Here is an 18,459-nt window from a genome sequence, read left to right as displayed (position 1 = left end):
AATAATCCTTATGAACCTCCTCTGAACCTTCTCCAATGCCAGCACATCTTTTCTTAGATGAGGAGCCCAAAACTGTTCACAATACTCGAGGTGAGGCCTCACCAGTGTCTTAGAAAGCCTCAGCATCACATCCCTGCGTTTGTATTCTGGACCTCTTGAAATGAATGCCAACACTGCATTTGCCTTCCTCACCACCGACCCTACCTGCAAGTTAACCTTTAGGGTGTTCTGCACAAGGACTCCCAAGTCCCTTTGCAGCTCAGGTGTGCATTTTCTCCCGATTAGAAAATAGTTTGCACATTTATTTCTACTACCAAAGTGCATGACCATGCATTTTCCAACATTGTATTTCATTTGCCACTTTCTTGCTCATTTTCCTAATATGTCCAAGTCCTTCTGCCGCCTTTCTGTTACCTCAACACTACCTGCCCCTCCACCAATCTTCGTTATCATTTCCACAGTCCTGGCAACGTCCTAGCATAAACGGTGGTTGTTGGATGGCACGGACTCAGTGGGACGAGTCTATGAACCTACTGCAACCCTGCACAACCATTACTGTTCCAGTAATGTTGTTCGAGCGATAAGCTATTAATGATACCGAAACGAGGAGTACAGTGGCATGTGGTGCTCATCTGCTTGGAATGACAACTAACCAGCTGTTTCAGTATGTCAGCTGAATGAAGGGCTCGCTTGTTCTCCTGCAGAAGGAGGGACTCTCGTTCCCGAAGCCTGCGGTAAAGAACAAAGAGATCAGTGCTCACACCAGAGGCCATTATCATCACTCTAGTGTGGTGGTCTCGGAGGGGAGTACCTGTGCTTACTGTAGAGTGAAAGCTCTGGAATTATTAAAGCATGAAACTAAAACATGCGTGTGTCCGTGTGTGCCCATGTGAGTTGATGTGTGTGTGCCCGTGTCCGTCCCCGTGACCATCCAGGCCATGCTCTCTTCTTGCTGCTGCCACCAGGAAGAAGGTACAGGAGCCTCAGAAACCAAAGCACCAGGTTTTGTTTCAGGAACGGTTATTACCCCTCAACCATCAGGCTGTTGAACCAAAGGGGATAACTCCACTTGCCCCACCACTGAACTGTTCCCACAACCTGTGGACTCACTTTCAAGGATTCTTCATCTTATGTCTATGTAATGCTCTGCTACATTGGCTCGTATATGTCTAGAGGAAATCCCGCCCAGCACCTGCCTCAACGCTTCCCACTGAGTCAGCTGCCGCCCGAATCAATCCCAAACATCAATCATCAGCCAGCACACCCAGTACGTTTTACCCAGTACATTTTACAGATATTACTAAGTCTATGACATTAATATAAATAAAATACAGAAAAGGAAGTCATGAAAAAAAAGGCGCCAAGACTTATCAAAGTCCAAGTTCTTCGTGCGCAACCGTTGGAGCTCAATCGATTCCTGACGACCACCCGGATCCTGTCAACTCATGGCTTGGGACCACCCAGAGTGATCGACCAGAGCCTTTCGCACGTCCACCGTCCTCCCCGTCTCTCCTCCAACTCCCCGTCTCTCCACCGACTCCCCCCAAAAACCCGTCCACTGTCCTCCCTGTCTCTCCACCATCCTCCCCATCTCTCCTCCGTCCTCCCCCCCAAAAACCCCGTCCACCGTCCTCCCCGTCTCTCCTCCGACTCCCCCCCAAAAACCCCGTCCACCGTCCTCCCCGTCTCTCCTCCGACTTCCCGTCAAAAACCCCGTCCACCGTCCTCCCCATCTCTCCTCTGACTCCCCCCCAAAAACCCCGTCCACCGTCCTCCCCGTCTCTCCTCCGACTCCCCGTCTCTCCACCGTCCTCCCAGTCTCTCCTCTGACTCCCCACCAAAAACCCCATTCACCGTCCTCCCCGTCTCTCCTCCGACTCCCCGCCAAAAACCCTGTCCACCATCCTCCCCGTCCCTCCTCTGACTCCCCCCAAAAACCCCGTCCACCGTCCTCCCCATCTCTCCTCCGACTCCCCGCCAAAAACCCCTTCCGCCGTCCTCCCCGTCTCTGCTCCGACTCCTCGCCAAAAACCCCGTCCACCGTCCTCCCCGTCCCTCCTCCGACTCCCCCCAAAAACCCCGTTCACCGTCCTCCCCGTCTCTCCTCCAACTCCTCGCCAAAAACCCCGTCCACCGTTCTCCCCGTCTCTCCTCCGACTCCCCCCAAAAACCCCGTCCACCGTTCTCCCCGTCTCTCCTCCAACTCCCCCCAAAAAACCCCGTCCACCGTCCTCCCCGTCTCTCCTCCGACTCCCCCCAAAAACCCCGTCCCCAGTCATATGAGACAGCATTATCATCCGAAAACAAAACGATACATGAACACCCATTGGCTAATAGCACCCTGCTGTCTGTATTAACCCAAGCAAATGTCTAGCTAGAGACTTTCTCAGCATTTAACATAATGTAGAAGCCATTTTAAATTGAACATACAAAGAAACCCCGTACATCTAGGATACTTATTGCTTATTTATTTATAATATTTTTTTTCTTTTGTATTTGTAGCTTGTTGTCTTTTGCACATCAGCTGTTTGTCTGCCCTTTCATTGATTCCATTGGGTTTCCTGGATTTACTGAGTATGGCTGCAAGAAAATGAATCTCAGGGTTGTATGTGGTAACATAAGTATACTTTGACAATAAATTTACTTTGAAGTCCAGCAGAACCCTCCTAAATGGAATTAGAAGAAAACTTCAGAAGAATGAATTGCTAAGCGATACAGTGAAGGAGGGACGTGATTGAGATTGCTTTCTGAAACAGTAAGTGGATGTTTAAGACATAGGAGCAGAATTGAGCCATTTGGCCCAAAAAGTCTGTTCCACCATTTAATCATCCTCACTTCCACTGTAAATATACCTAATAACTTGACACCCACAGTGACCTTTGCAATAATGAATTCCACACAATCATCACTCTCACTTAAGAAATTTATCCTCCTCTCTGTTTTAAAGGGACATCCTTCTATTCTAAGACTGTAACCGCTGATTCTTGATTTTCCCTCCATTGGAAACATCATTTCCACATCCACCCAGGCCTTTCTAAAAGGACTCGAGGGGCAACTTCTTCATGCAGAGAAATAAGCTGCTGGAGGAAGTGGTTGAGGTAAGTACATTAACAACATTTAAAAGATACCTGGGCAGATACATGCATAGGAAAGATTTAGAGGGTTATGAACCAAATACAGGCAGATAGGTCTAGTTCAGATGAAGCAACACTCAAAATGCTGGAGGAACTCAACAAGTCAGGCAGCATCTACAGAGAGAAATAAACAGTTGATGTTTCAGACCAAAACCTTTTTTTTTCCTGGAAAGGAAGGGGGCAAGAGGCCGAAATAAGGTGAAGGGCGGAGGGTGGAGGGGAAGTAGTACAAACTGGCTGATGATAGTTGAGACAAGATGGGATGGAGGAGGTGATAAAGGGCTGAAGAAGAAATCCGATAGGTGAGGAAAGCCAACCATGGGAGAAAGAGAAGGAGGAGGGCCACAAAGGGAGGTGACGAGCAGGTGAGAAAAAGAGGAGGGGTGGGAGGGGAACCAGAACAGAGAATGGAAAAAGAGAGAAGGGGGAAGGGGTAGAAGATACCAGAAGCTGGAGATGGTCGATATGGACACATTAAGCCGAAGGCGCCGTTTCCCTGTTTATTATTCTATGATTAAGCCTAATATATACTTTGCTCTCCTGATCAGATATATCTGTTGGCGTTGACCTACAGTACATACAAGAACATCCAGGGCTCTCTGAATGTCAACACTACCGAATCTTTACTGCAGACCTCTCTTTTTTCGTGTTCTCTCTCCTTCTACCCCAACCTGGACCGATCTCCAACAAGCCTAACATTAATAGCTCTGCTTTCTCACTCGAGATGATGCTGGCCGCCCTCGACACCAGAAGTTGTCTGAGGGTTGCCCTTACAGCGTGCTCTCAGGGCTAGGAACATGATCAACTTTACCAAATTGATTAACATCAGCGTCAGCAAGCAAGAAAATAAACCATCATGGCAACCATCCCGAGGCAGCAGAAGTTAATTATCAATTGCACCACACACCTTGTGGGAATATTGACAAATAATAATAGAATCTTAATGTGATTTCAGATCCCATCATCTTGTTACACTGTAGTGCACACATCCGTTGTATTATTGTTGTCTGCTTGTGTTATGACTCTTCGAGATAAACAAATTTACATGCACTTGAAGGCCAGCAATGTGGACATGGGATAAAGGACTTTCAGAGTCCAGGCTTCCACTCTGTGATTGAAACCCAGTGGTGTGTACAGGTGATGTAGGTCATTGCTGGATATGTCTCAGTCCATAGGGTTCCGGGATTGGATGTCTGAGTAAGCAGGAGGCATGACAACAGGTCAGTCGATGGGCCCGAAATTCTAGCCTGGAGTTCGAGGTCCCGTCCTCAGCCAGTCCGGGGGTCAATACTCAATATCAAAGCCCGAAAGTCAATCAGAAGTCTGGAGGTAAACACAAAATACTCCGCAGATGCTGGGGTCAAAGCAACATGCAGGAGGAACTCAGCAGGTCAGGCAGCATCCGTGGAAATGAACAGTCAACGTCAGGATGAAGGGTCTCGGCCCGAAACATTGACTGTTCGTTTCCACTGATGCTGCCCGACCTGCTGAGTTCCTTCAGCGTGTTGCATAAGTCTGGAGGTCAAAGTCTGGAGTCCTGATTACACGTCCTGGGGCTGGAGGACTGTCTGTGTTTGTGGGTGGGTAGGAGGGAGAAAAAGGCTTGTTTTGCTGTTGATGTTTTGGTGTGTGTTGTGTTCTGTGTTATTCTGCCAAGCATTGCGAGCATGCTAGGTTGATGCCAGAATGTGTGGTGATACCTGCGGGCTTCCCATCGTACATTGTTAGGTTGTGTTGGTTGTTATTTCTCTGTATGTTTCCATGTGGTACATGTGATAAATCTGGTCGCCCTGTTATAGGAAAGCTGATAAGATGATTAGATAAGATATATCTGGGGGGGTCGATATATGTGTTGGCACATGGCCAAGTGGTTAAGGCGTTCATCTAGTGATTTGAAGGTCGCTAGTTCCAGCCTTGGCTGAGGCAGCGTATGTGTCCTTGAGCAAGGCACTTAATCACACATTGCTCTGCGACGACACTGGTGCAAAGCTGTATGGGTCCTAATGCCCTTCCCTTGAACAACATCGGTGCATGGAGAGGGGAGACTTGCAGCATGGGCAACTGCTGGTCTTCCATACAACCTTGCCCAGGCCTGCGTCCTGGAAACCTTCCAAGGCGCAAATCCATGGTCTCATGAGACAAACGGATGCCTATTACTATTAATTGGGGGTCAATGTACTTGATCCATTTTGATTGATTTTGTACAGGAGGGGGGATTTGGGGGTTGACATGCCTGATCTGTTTTGTTTGTTTTTTTTTTGCAGGGAGGTGGGATTTAGGGGTTGATGATCAAGCTGCCTTTCTTTTCTGTCTTGGTTTCACGGCTATGCGGATAATTGAAGGATTTCCCAGTTGTATACTTTGATAATAAATGAACCTTTGAACCTTTATCCCTCCATAGTCACTGTTGACTTGGCAAATTCCTCCAGCTTGTTGTGAGTTTTGCTCATTAAACTAAGCAGGGTGCAGAAGAAATTTACCAGGAGGCTACCACAACTTGAGAGCCTGTGTTACAGGAGAGGTTGTGAAGACTAGAACCTTCTTTACTTGGAATGTAGGAGATTGAGGGCTGATCTGAACACGCATAAAGTCCTGTATTATTCCAGGATGTGGTGGTTCTACAACATATAGGATACCATTAACCCACAGAGGTAGACACTGTTGCCGAGCCTAGACCACCCAGTTGACTTCAAGATTAGCAGGTTAACTCCATCATCCGGTGTTGATGTGAGTGAGGGGTCATGGTTAGTTTTTACAATGGGGGAGCTCAGTCCAGCCCCCATCTCAGCAGTTAAGGACCCTGAGGTCCGGTTCCAAAACCTCACCTCTTGATGCTCCCTGTCCAGTTGTGGGAAAGCATCCTGATTGCTCCCCATAATATCCCAACATCACCCCTAGAGAATTCCTGCCCTCCACTGTCCAATAACTATCCACAGGCATCACTGGTTGTTCCTTTTATGGAGTCAGGGTTGTCCCAGAAACCCCGGGACACAGCCACTAGTCCTGCACTGGGGCAGGTAATGGAGGGGTGGGGTATATTCTTTACCTGTGAACTCTATGCCTACATCAGGGCAATATGTCACAGGCCCCACAGACCTCCTGTGACCTCTGCAAGCTACCCCAGCCCTGCAGCCCAGACTGAGAATCATGACCTGAAACCTTGTGAAGATTAAAAATTAGTTTTATTTTTTCACATGTACATTGAAGTACACTGTGAAATGCATTCTTCGCATCAAATCAAATCAGCAAAGATGTGGTGGGGCAGTCCGCGCTTCTGGTACCAGCATAACGTGCCCACAACTCACGAACCCTATCCGTACATCTTTAGAATATGGGGGGAAAATCGGAGCACCCAGACAAAATCCACGTGGTCACAGAGAGAACATACAAACTCCTTACAGAGAGTGGCTGGAATCAAACCCTGCTCTTACAACTGGTGCTGTGAAGTTTCACACCAATCGCTACATATGCAGCAAACTTCCAGGGCTGAGGTTTGAGGAAGAATCAGATGGATAGAACATAGAATAGAACAGGACGGTACAGGCACTTCAGATCACAATATTATGCTGAACTTTTAACCCTTCCCTCCTACATAGCCCTCCATATTTCTATCATCCTGGGGAGAAGTATCTGGCTGTCCACTCTATGCTTCTTATCATCTTGTACACCTCTGTCAAGCCTCTCTCCGCCTTGACTACAAAGAGAAAAGTCCTAGCTTGCTCAACCTATCCTCATAAGATGTGCCTGTAAAGAAACAGCGTATTGGTAAGCCTCCACTGCACCTTCTCTAAAACTTCCACATCCTTCCTATAATGAGGCGATCAGAAGTGAACACAAGCGTGGTCTAATCAGGAGGCTAGATAGCTGCAACATGCTGGTAGTGCTGAGGAAACGGAGAGTCTGCAGAGAGACTTGGATAGATTGGAATAATGGGCAAAGAAGTGGCAAATGAAATACAATGTTGGAAAGTGTATGGTTATGCACTTTGGTGGAAGAAATAAACGGGCAGACTATTACTTAAATGGGGAAAGAATTCAAAGTTCTGAGATGCAACGGGACTTGGGAGTCCTCGTACAGGATACCCTTAAGGTTAACCTCCAGGTTGAATCGGTGGTGAAGAAGGCGAATGCAATGTTGGCATTCATTTCTAGAGGAATAGAGTATAGGAGCAGGGATGTGATGTTGAGGCTCTATAAGGCGCTGATGAGACCTCACTTGGAGTACTGTGGGCAGTTTTGGTCTCCTTATTTAAGAAAGGATGTGCTGACATTGGAGAGGGTACAGAGAAGATTCACTAGAACGATTCTGGGAATGAGAGGGTTAACATATGAGGAACGTTTGTCCGCTTTTGGACTGTATTTCTTGGAGTTTAGAAGAATGAAGGGAGACCTCATAGAAACATTTCAAATGTTGAAAGGCACAGACAGAGTGGATGTGGCAAAGTTGCTTCCCATGATGGGGGAGTCTAGTACGAGAGGGCATGACTTAAGGATTGAAGGGCGCCCATTCAGAACTGAAATGCGAAGAATTTTTTTTAGCCAGAGGATGGTGAATCTATGGAATTTGTTGCCACGGGCAGCAGTGGAGGCCAAGTCACTGGGTGTATTTAAGGCAGAGATTGATAGGTATCTGAGTAGCCAGGGCATCAAAGGTTGTGGTGAGAAGGCGGGGGAGTAGGACTAAATGGGAGAATGGATCAGCTCATGATAAAATGGCAGTGCAGACTCGATGGGCCGAATGGCTGACTTCTGCTCCTTTGTCTTATGGTCTTGTCTTATATACAAGATCACAAGGGGTATAGAAGCTGTGAAAGCACATATTATTTTTCCTTGGGGGAGGGTGCCTAAAACAAGAGGGCCTAGGTTTAATGTCAGAGGCCAGAGATTTAAAGGGCACATCAGGAGCAACTTCTTAACTCAAATGGTGGTGCGTATTGGGAATAAGCAGCCAGAAGTAAAGATAATGGTTAGCTTGATTTGTCACATGTATTTTGAAACATAAGGTGAAATGCATTGTTTTGTGTCAGCAGCCAAAACATTCCGGGTAAACTGGAAATGTAGCCATGCTTCCAGCACCAACACAGCATGCCCACAGTTACTAAGTCGTACATCTTTGGATTATGGGAAGGAAACGGAGCACGCCAAGGAAGCCCATGTGGTCACTGGGAGAATGTACAAACTCCTTACAGACAGCACTGGGAATTGAACCAGGGTCACTGGCACTGTAAAGCATATCGCTAGCTGCTATGCTACCGTGCCACCTATGTCATGGCGGGCACATCAACAACATTTAGAAGCCACCTGGGTAAGCACATGGATAGGAGGGGTTTAGAGGGATATGGGACCAGCTCAAGGGACAGCACACTGGGCTGAAGGGCTGCTTCCGTGCTATACGACTCTGTGACTTCTAAGCCCATGGCCACAAGCTGTATCTGGGACTTTGTTTCTGGTCAGGTCCACTGTGACTAAACAAACCCGTTCCTTTATTCATTCTTGGGTTTGAAGTTTTGGGTTTATATCTGCTGTCCCACCAGTGAAGAAGTCCCTTAGTGAAGAAGTTGCTCCCAGCCTTATCTTGAGATTTTGCCCCTTAAATCCTGGACTCCTCCGTCTGGGCAAACTTCCCTATATCGAGCCCATTAAAGTTGGGGTCCATGCAAGTTGATAGAGTTGTTAAGAAAGCATATGGCATATCGGCCTTCATTAGTTGGGGGATTAAATTCAAATGTGGTGAAGTATTGCTGCAGCTCCCCAGCCTCATGGTTAGACCACGCTTGTGTTAACTTCTGGTTGCCTCATTATAGGAAGGATGTGGAAGCTTTAGAGAAGGTGCAGAGGAGGCTTACCAACATGCTGTTTCTTTACAGGCATATCTTATGAGGATAGGCTGAGCAAACTAGGACTTTCCTCTTTGGAGTCAAGGCAGAGAGAGGCTTGACAGAGGTGTACAAGATGATAAGAAGCATAGAGTGGACAGCCAGATACTTTTCCCTAGGATGGTAGAAATATGGAGGGCTATGTAGGAGGGAAGGGTTAAAAGTTCAGCATAATATTGTGATCTGAAGTGCCTGTACCATCCTGTTCTATTCTATGTTCTATCCATCTGATTCTTCCTCAAACCTCAGCCCTGGAAGTTTGCTGCATATGTAGCAATTGGTGTGAAACTTCACAGCACCAGTTGTAAGAGCAGGGTTTGATTCCAGCCACTCTCTGTAAGGAGTTTCTATGTTCTCTCTGTGACCACGTGGATTTTGTCTGGGTGCTCCGATTTTCCCCCCCATATTCTAAAGATGTATGGATAGGGTTCGTGAGTTGTGGGCACGTTATGCTGGTACCGGAAGCGCGGACTGCCCCACCACATCTTTGCTGATTTGATTTGATGCGAAAAATGCATTTCACAGTGTGCTTCAATGTACATGTGAAAAAATAAAACTAATTTTTAATCTTCACAAGGTTTCAGGTCATGATTCTCAGTCTGGGCTGCAGGGCTGGGGTAGCTTGCAGAGGTCACAGGAGGTCTGTGGGGCCTGTGACATATTGCCCTGATGTAGGCATAGAGTTCACAGGTAAAGAATATACCCCACCCCTCCATTACCTGCCCCAGTGCAGGACTAGTGGCTGTGTCCCGGGGTTTCTGGGACAACCCTGACTCCATAAAAGGAACAACCAGTGATGCCTGTGGATAGTTATTGGACAGTGGAGGGCAGGAATTCTCTAGGGGTGATGTTGGGATATTATGGGGAGCAATCAGGATGCTTTCCCACAACTGGACAGGGAGCATCAAGAGGTGAGGTTTTGGAACCGGACCTCAGGGTCCTTAACTGCTGAGATGGGGGCTGGACTGAGCTCCCCCATTGTAAAAACTAACCATGACCCCTCACTCACATCAACACCGGATGATGGAGTTAACCTGCTAATCTTGAAGTCAACTGGGTGGTCTAGGCTCGGCAACAGTGTCTACCTCTGTGGGTTAATGGTATCCTATATGTTGTAGAACCACCACATCCTGGAATAATACAGGACTTTATGCGTGTTCGACAAACTTTACTTTGATGCATTACTGAAGGCTTTATGATGAATTCGGCACGTATGGATCTCCAAAAGATATCAGACAAACTTTTTCATGTGTAACAGGACGTGGGCTTAACATGCTGAGCCAGGCCTTAATTACCCATCTCCAGCTGCCCTTGAGAAGGTGGTGGCGAGTTGCCTCTTTGAGCCACCAGTGTCCCTGAGGTGTGGGTAAACCCACTATATTGTTCTGGAGATAGTTTAACCCAGTGGGAAAGGGATGGCGATGTATTTCCAAGTCAGGGTGGTATGTGGCTTGGTGGGTGACTTCCAGGGAATGGGGTACCCGTGCTAATGCTGCTCCTGTCCCTCTAGGTGGTAGGGTTGGTGGGTTTGGAAGGTGCTGTCTGAGGAGTCCCGGTGAGTTACTGAGGTGAGTCCTGAAGATGGTACAAACTGTGTCGTGGTGGTGGAGTGAGTGAATGGTTGTGGATGGAGTCCTGTCAAGTGGGCTGCTATTTCCTGCATGGTGTCACTGCCTATGAAACTACTTCAGTTCAGCTTCTGTCAGTGGTAACCCCATAATACTGACAGTGTGGGATTCAGTGATGGTTATGGCTTAGAATGTCAGGGGGTGATAGCTGGATTTTCTCTTGTTGGATCCCATAATTCACTGGGCTGGTAGGAGTGCATGGTAGGACAGTGTAGAGTGAACTTAACTCTATCTAACCCTAGGAGTGTGTGATGGGACAATGAAGAGCAAGTTCTACTTTACCTAACCCTGGGACTGTGTGATGGGACAGTGTAGAGTGAGTTTTACTTTACCTAGCCTTGGGAGAATGTGATGGGACAGCATAGAATGTGTTTAACTCTATCTAACTCTGGGAGTGTTTGATGGGACATTGTCGAGTGAGCTTTACTTTACCTGGGAGTGTGTGATGGGGCAGTGTAGAATGAGATTTACTATATCTGACCCCGAGAGTGTGTGATGGGACAACGTAGAGTGTGTTGAACTCTATCTAACCCTGGGAGTGTGTGCTGGGATGGAGTAGAGGGAGTTTACAGAGGCAGTTTAATCATGAGGGTGTGGAGAAGCAGGAAGAAGGGAGTTGTGGTGAACGGAGTTATCAGGGTGACACTTACTTTTGGATCTCGGCCCACATCTCCTCCTTCTCGTTCCTGAGAGCTGACAGCTCAACACTGGTAGCGAAGAAGTCAGACTGCAGGTCTGTCAGCTCCTTGAGGGCGCACTCCAGAGCGCAGGCACCTTCTGCCAACTTCCTGGGCTGCCTCTCCCCATTCCGCAGGACCAAGATCTGGGTAGTGCCTGCTTCACCAAGCATCTGCTCCAAAGATTCCACAGAGCAATTCCGTGCACTCCTTCCGTTGATCTCAATCAGCCTGAAAACAGAGAGTATTGAGAACAGCATACAGTACCTCCACACACAATGTTAGCTGCAGAAATAGGTCATTCTCCTTTTTAACATCACAGTATCTGCTTTTACAAAGCTGCTCAAATATCTTCTACTTGTCCTGAATCTCTTCACAAAGTCAAATTTTAATATCCCGGATACTAAACACAGGTTCTATGGTCATATCTACGCAGATTTCCAATGCATTCATTGCATCTGACAATAATACTGGATTTTACTTACTCTGGATATTCTTTCTCCCACCCCCCCCCCCGCATAAGATCAAAAGACATACAAGCAGAGTTAGGCCTTTTGGCCTATTAAGTCTGTTCCACTATTCCATCATGGCTGATTTATTATTCCTCTCAGCCCTAATCTCTTGTCTTCTCCCTGTAACCTTCAATGTCCTTACCAATCAAGAACCTACCAAGGTCCACTTTAAATATACTCAAAGACTTGGCCTCCACAGCAAACTGTGGCAATGAGTTCCACAGATTCAGCATCTCCCATCGGGCAGAAGATACAAAAGTCTGAAAGCATACATCGCCAGGCTCAAGGACAGCTTCTATCCCGCCGTTATAAAACTATTCACTGTATCAAAGTATCATTTGTTATCAAAGTACGTATACATACATCACCATATGCTACCTTGAGATTCATTTTCTTGCAGGCATTTAGATTAGATTAGATTATGAGAATACTCAGTTCTCTTTTATTATCATTTAGAAATGCATACATGCATTAAGAAATGATACAATGTTCCTCCAGAGATATATCATAGAAAACAGGACAAACCAAAGACTAACACTGACGGAACCACATAATTATAACATAAAGTTACAGCAGTGCAAAGCAATACCATAATCTGATAAAGAACAGACCATGGGCACGGTAAAAAAAAGTCTCAAGTCCCGATCGACTCCCAAGTCCCCGATAGCAGGTGGCAAAAGGGAGAAACTCCCTGCCATAAACCTCCAGACACCAACAACTGCCGACGCATTGGAAGCAGCCGACCACAGCTGACACTGAGCCCATTCGACCGAAAACTCCGAGCTTCCGACCCAGCCCCTCCAATACAGCCTCCCGAGCGCCGTCCTCTGCCGAGCGCCTTCAACCTCGCCCTGGCTGCCGAAACAAGCGAAGCCAAGGATTCGGGGCCTTCTGCTCCGGAGATTCCGGTTACCACACAGTAGCAGTGGCAGCGAAGCGGGCACTTCAGAAGTTTCTCCAGATGTTCCTCCGTATTCTCACGTCTGTCTCCATCAAATCAGGATTGTGCACAGTGCCCTACTTGACAGATAACAGATATCATTCACCGGAGAGGCCGCCATCTTCTTCTCCTCCCTGCTGATTTACAGGAAAATAAAGAAATACAATAGAATTTAAGAAAAACTATAAAGAGTGGCAAACGACCATTGTGCAAAAGAAGACAAATCATGCAGATAAAAAATAAATAATACGGGGAACACGAGTTGCAGAGTCCTTGAAAATTAGTCTGTAAGTTATGGAATTAGCTCAGAGGTCTGGTAAGTGAAGTTATCCATGCCAGTCCAGAAGCCTAGTGGTTGTAGAGTAATAACTGCCTCTAAACCTGGTAGTGTGGGACCTAAAGCTCTTGTATCTTCTACCTGATGGTAGTAGCAAGAAGAGAGTGTGGACTGGATGGTGGATGCTGCTTTCTTGTGGCAATGCTCCTTGTAGATGAGCTCAATGGTGGGGAGGGCTTTGCGTAATGGACTGGGCTGTCTCCACCATCTTCTGTAGAGTTTTCCATTCTTGGCCACTGGTGATTCCATATCAGGCTACCATGTACCCCGGTACATGTGGCAACAATAAACAGAAACACCAATACAAAAAAAGCAAAAACCACAAGGTGAGATATTAGGCGGGGACTGGTGTTCCAGGTTGTGAGTTGAAACACCACCATGCTCACAGTGGAATTTAAATTCAATTATTTGCAGTGCCTATAGAAAGTATTCACTCCCCCCCCCCGGAAGTTTTCATGTTTTATTGTTTTACTACATTGATTCACAGTGGATTTAATTTGTCTTTTTGACACGATGAACAGAAAAAGACTCATGTCAAAGTGAAAACAGATCTCCACAAAGTGATCTAAATTAATTACAAATATAACACACAAAATAATTGATTGCATAAATATTCACCCCCTTTAATATGACACTTGGTTTTAGAAGTCACATAATTAGTTAAATGGAGATCTGTGTGCAGTCAAGGTGTTACAATTGACTGCAGTAGAAATACACCTGTGTCTGGAAGGTCCAACTGCCAGTGAGTCAGTATCCTGGCAAAAATTACACCATCAAGATAAAAGAACACTCCAAACAACTCCGCAAAAAGGTTATTAAAAAGCATGTCAGGAAATGCAGCCAAGAAAATTTCCAAGTCACTGAATATCCCCTGGAGTATAGTTATTGAGAAATGGAGAGAATATGGCACAGCTGTAAATCTGCCTAGAGCAGGCCGTCCTCAAAAACTGAGTGACTGTGCAAGAAGGGGACTAGTGAGGGAGGCCACCAGGAGACCTATGACAACTCTGGAGCAGTTACAAGCTTCAGTGGCTGAGATGGGAGAGACTGCACATACAACAACTGTTGCTCAGGTGCTTCACCAATCGCAGCTTTATGTGGAGGGTGGCAATGAGAAACCCACTGTTGAAAAAGACTTGCATGAAATCTCAGCTAGAGTAGCATAAATGCAGCAAAATACAGGGAAATCCTGGAGGAAAACCTGATGCAGTCTGCAAAAGAATTGTGACCTGGGAGAAGATCTATTTTTCAGAAAGACAGTGACCCCAAGCATAAAGCCAAAGCTACACAGGAATGGCTTAAAACAACAGTTATTGTCCTGGAGTGGCCAAGTCAGAGTCCAGACCAAAATCTAATTGAGAATTTGTGGCTGGACTTGAAAAGGTTTGTTCATACAATCTGACAGAGGCTGAGCAGTTTTGTACAGAAGAATGGGGGAAAAATTGCAGTGTCCAGATGTGCAAAGCTGACAAGAGACCGATCCACACAGACAAGGCTGTAATTGCTACCAAAGGTGCATCTATTAAATACAGACTTGAAGGGAGTATATACTTACGCAATCAATTATTTTGTATTTTACAACTGTAATTAATTTAGATCACTTTGTAGAGATCTGTTTTCACTTTGACATGAGTGTCTTTTCCTGTTGAACAGTGTCAAAAAAAGCCAAATTAAATCCACTGTGATTCAATGTTGCAAAACAATAAAACATGAAAATGTCCGGGGGGGGGCGCGTCGGTGAATAATTTTTATAGGCACTGTATGTAGTGTATGTAGTTATTAGTAATGATGATGACAATAGTAGCTGAAACCCACTTAGTTCACTCACATCCTTCAGAGATGCATCCTTACCTGGCCTGGTATTATATGTGACTACAGACCAAGACCATGTAGCTAATGTTGAATATCCTAGCATGTTCCCTATTAAGTCAATTAGGGAATGTGTTACTAATGTGGGATTTCACCGAAAAAAGATGACTGGAGTTGTTTAGCACTTGCGTGCAAGCATGTTTATTCAATGTGCCAAAAAATCTAAATACAAAACTTAGTGAAAATAACGAAAATAAATCTGTCAATGTTCACAAAAAGTTATCTACCAGAAAACACAGCATTAGGCTGTACTTATAACTGACCAGTGTGACCTCCTGGCATCTCTATTTCTCCCCCCTGTGACTGAGAGCGAACTGCCACATTTTCTCGGCACCATGACATACCATCCTTAATTATCAACAAAGATAACTTCAGACTACACAGAGTTTGATGCACCCCACAATGTAGTTACAATCACATTACAAAATAAACATTAGTATCTACATTAAATACAAAATACAAAGAATATTTGTCTGTGAAGAGAAGTATTTCAGATTGTATACTGTACACATTCTCAGATAATAAATGGAAACATTTGATATATACACATTTACACATCCCCGTTACTGAAGAAATGAAATATTCCACCATATATGGTGGCAAAGGAAGCAGAAAGCCAATCCATTATAAGAATATACCAGGGAAGACGTTGAAATGTACACACTCAAGCACAACGACAGTGGAATGCCAAGGCAATATTTGTGTGTGGGTTAAGTGCGTGTAAATGCGCATGTGTATAGAGTGCCTTGACGAGTGCTCTCCATCACATTACCACCCTCCTCTCGTGTGGCGATAATGTTCAACAGTCGAGACAGGTCATCTGCAGTAACATTTTCTTTTCCTACTTAAGATTGAACGCAGAATTTGAAGGGTTGGAGCTCCAGGTACCACTGTGTTACTCTGGCATCATTGTCTGAATCCATGTCAACACTTTGTGATCTGCGTAAAGGTCAAACTCCCAGCCTAGGAGGTAGTACCGGAGGTTGTCAAGGATCCACTTAATGGCTAGACACTCCTTTTCAGTGGTGGAATACCAGATTTCACTAGGGAGAAGCTTTCGGCTTACGTAAAGGACAGGTCACTCTTCTCCAGGTTCTCCTTGTGCCAGAACTGCTCCAAAGCCTTCTCCTGAGAGATCCACCTGGCAAAGTCCAGGCTCTGAAGAATAGGTGAGATTTTAAAGGCTTGAAAAGTGTTTTTACATTCATTGTCCATGTCACTGGGTTGCTTACAAATCTCCCAGTCAGATTAGTCAGAGGCGCAGCTAGAGTGGTGAATTGGAGAATGAACATGATACTACCCTACTAGGCCCAGGAAGATCTTCCCTTCCTTCTTGGTGCGAGGTTTAGGACTGTTGCCGATTGCTCTCACTTTGTTCATCTATGCTCAAACCTTTCCATGTCCCAACTGGTAGCCAAAGTTTCCCTTTTTGCCCACTCACATTTTTGTAGGTTGAGGGTGAGACTGGCAACATGAATATTCCCCACGGTCTTGCGCAGATGGTCCAGGTGTTCTGACCATGTCTGGCTGTAGACAACCATGTCATCTAGATAGGTCGCACTGCAGCTCTTGTAGCCTTGTAGCACCCAGTCCATCAACCGCTGTAAGGTTGCTGGTACACATTGAAGACTAAGAGGCATCACAAATATATACACATCCTCATTATTAAAGAAATGGAAAATTCCACCATGTATGGTGGAAAAGCCATAAAGCCAACCCGTTATAATATACCAGGGAAAGATTCTGAAGTGCGCACATTCAGTGCAATGAAAGCAGAATGTCAAGACAGTGTGCGTGTGTGTGTTATTGACTCCTCTCTATCACAGATGGATTTGTAGATTCATAGGGTTACGTGGTACAGAGAAACCCAATTCGTCCATGCTGACCAATGTACTATCCTGTGCTAGTCCCATTTGCCTGCATATCAATAGGCACATTTAGTCAGAGAAATGTATACAATATACATCCTGAAATTCTTTTTCTTCGCAAACATCCACGAAAACAGAGGAGTGCCCCAAAGAATGAATGACAGTTAAAACATTAGAACCCCAAAGCCCCCCCAACTCCCCCTCCCAGACACAAGCAGCAGTAAGGCATATGGCTTGTATCCCTCTAAACCTCTGCTATCCATGTACCTGTCCAAATGTCTTTAAAAATTGTAATTGTACCCATTTCTACATTGTACACTCCTCTACAGGATGCATAAGATCAGCAGACAGATCCATACTAACAGATCCAGATAAAGTATGTGAGAGGTGGATTCAGTATATAGAACAGCTTTTTGAAGACAATAAAGGGGAACCCCCAGATATTAAACACCCTAATTCTGGTCCACCTATTACCAAAGAAGAAATAACTAAAGCAATGAAAAGCATGAAACATGGTAAAGCCACTGGATCTGATGAAATTTCAGTGGAAATGATACAAGCCCTCGAAGATCTGGGCATAGATATTCTTTTTGAACTGTTTAATGGCATATAGGGGTCTGGTGTATTGCCTGACGATCTCTTGAAATCAGCATTTATAACTCTGCCAAAAACTCCTGGAACTATTGACTGCGAAAATTCTAGAACAATCAGTCTTATGAGTCACATAATAAAGATTTTGTTGAGAATTGTTCTGAGTCGAATTAAAAACAAGTTAAAGCCAGAAACTTCTAAACTGCAGTATTGATTTATTGAAGAGAGAGGAACTAGGAACGCAATTTTCATACTACAAATGCTTTCAGAAAGTGCAATTGAATATCAAAATGATGTCTTTTTATGTTTTACGCAAACAACAGGAATTCTGCAGATGCTGGAAATTCAAGCAACATACATCAAAGTTGCTGGTGAACGCAGCAGGCCAAGCAGCATCTATTGATTTCATTAAAGCATTCGAAAAAGTGCAACATGAAAAAATATTTCAAATTCTCGCTAAACTAAACATAGTCGGAAGGGACCAACAACTGCTTCAAAATTTATATTGGAATCAAGCAGCGGCGGTAAAAATTGATGATAATATAAGTAGTTGGACTAAGTTTCAAAGGGGAGTTAGACAGGGATGTGTTGCCTCACTGGAATTATTTAATATCTATAGTGAAATGATTCTCAGAGAAATAGAAGACCTAGATGGGATAAAAATTGGAGGTGTTAACATCAACAATATAAGATATGCCGACGATACCACCCTAATAGCAAGTGCTGCAGAAGACCTACAAATCCTCCTAGACAAAGTAGTACAAACAAGTGCAGATTTTGGTCTAACCATCAACTGTAAAAAAAAATAAATGTATGGTCATATCAAAACAGCAGGATATTCCCAATTGCCAATTGTACATCGGTAACCAAGAGATTGAACAAAAGACCAGCTTTAATTACCTTGATAGCTTTATATCACAAGATGCTAGAAGTAAAGTAGAAATAAAAAGAATTGCCTTTGCCAAAACCAACTTCCAAAAAATGAAACCCATTTTTTACCAACAGACACATTTCTATGACAACAAGGC

General features: G+C 45.0%; 1 protein-coding gene across 3 annotated transcripts in view; it reads right to left on the bottom strand.

The window, feature by feature from the left end:
* The window catches only part of LOC134352238 (uncharacterized), a 103,548-nt gene that overhangs the window by 34,547 nt on the left and 50,542 nt on the right, over positions 1 to 18,459 (bottom strand). For all 3 annotated transcript variants that reach the window (XM_063059556.1, XM_063059615.1, XM_063059691.1), the window contains exons 11-12: positions 11,288 to 11,545; positions 654 to 729 (exon numbers count right to left, since the gene is read on the bottom strand). In XM_063059556.1, coding sequence (XP_062915626.1) covers positions 654 to 729; positions 11,288 to 11,545 — 334 coding nt within the window. The remainder of the gene's footprint in view (positions 1 to 653; positions 730 to 11,287; positions 11,546 to 18,459) is intronic.

The sequence above is a fragment of the Mobula hypostoma genome, chromosome 1 (assembly GCF_963921235.1).
Source record: "Mobula hypostoma chromosome 1, sMobHyp1.1, whole genome shotgun sequence".
Lineage (NCBI taxonomy): Eukaryota > Metazoa > Chordata > Chondrichthyes > Myliobatiformes > Myliobatidae > Mobula > Mobula hypostoma.
This window is presented reverse-complemented; position numbering and strand designations above follow the sequence as displayed.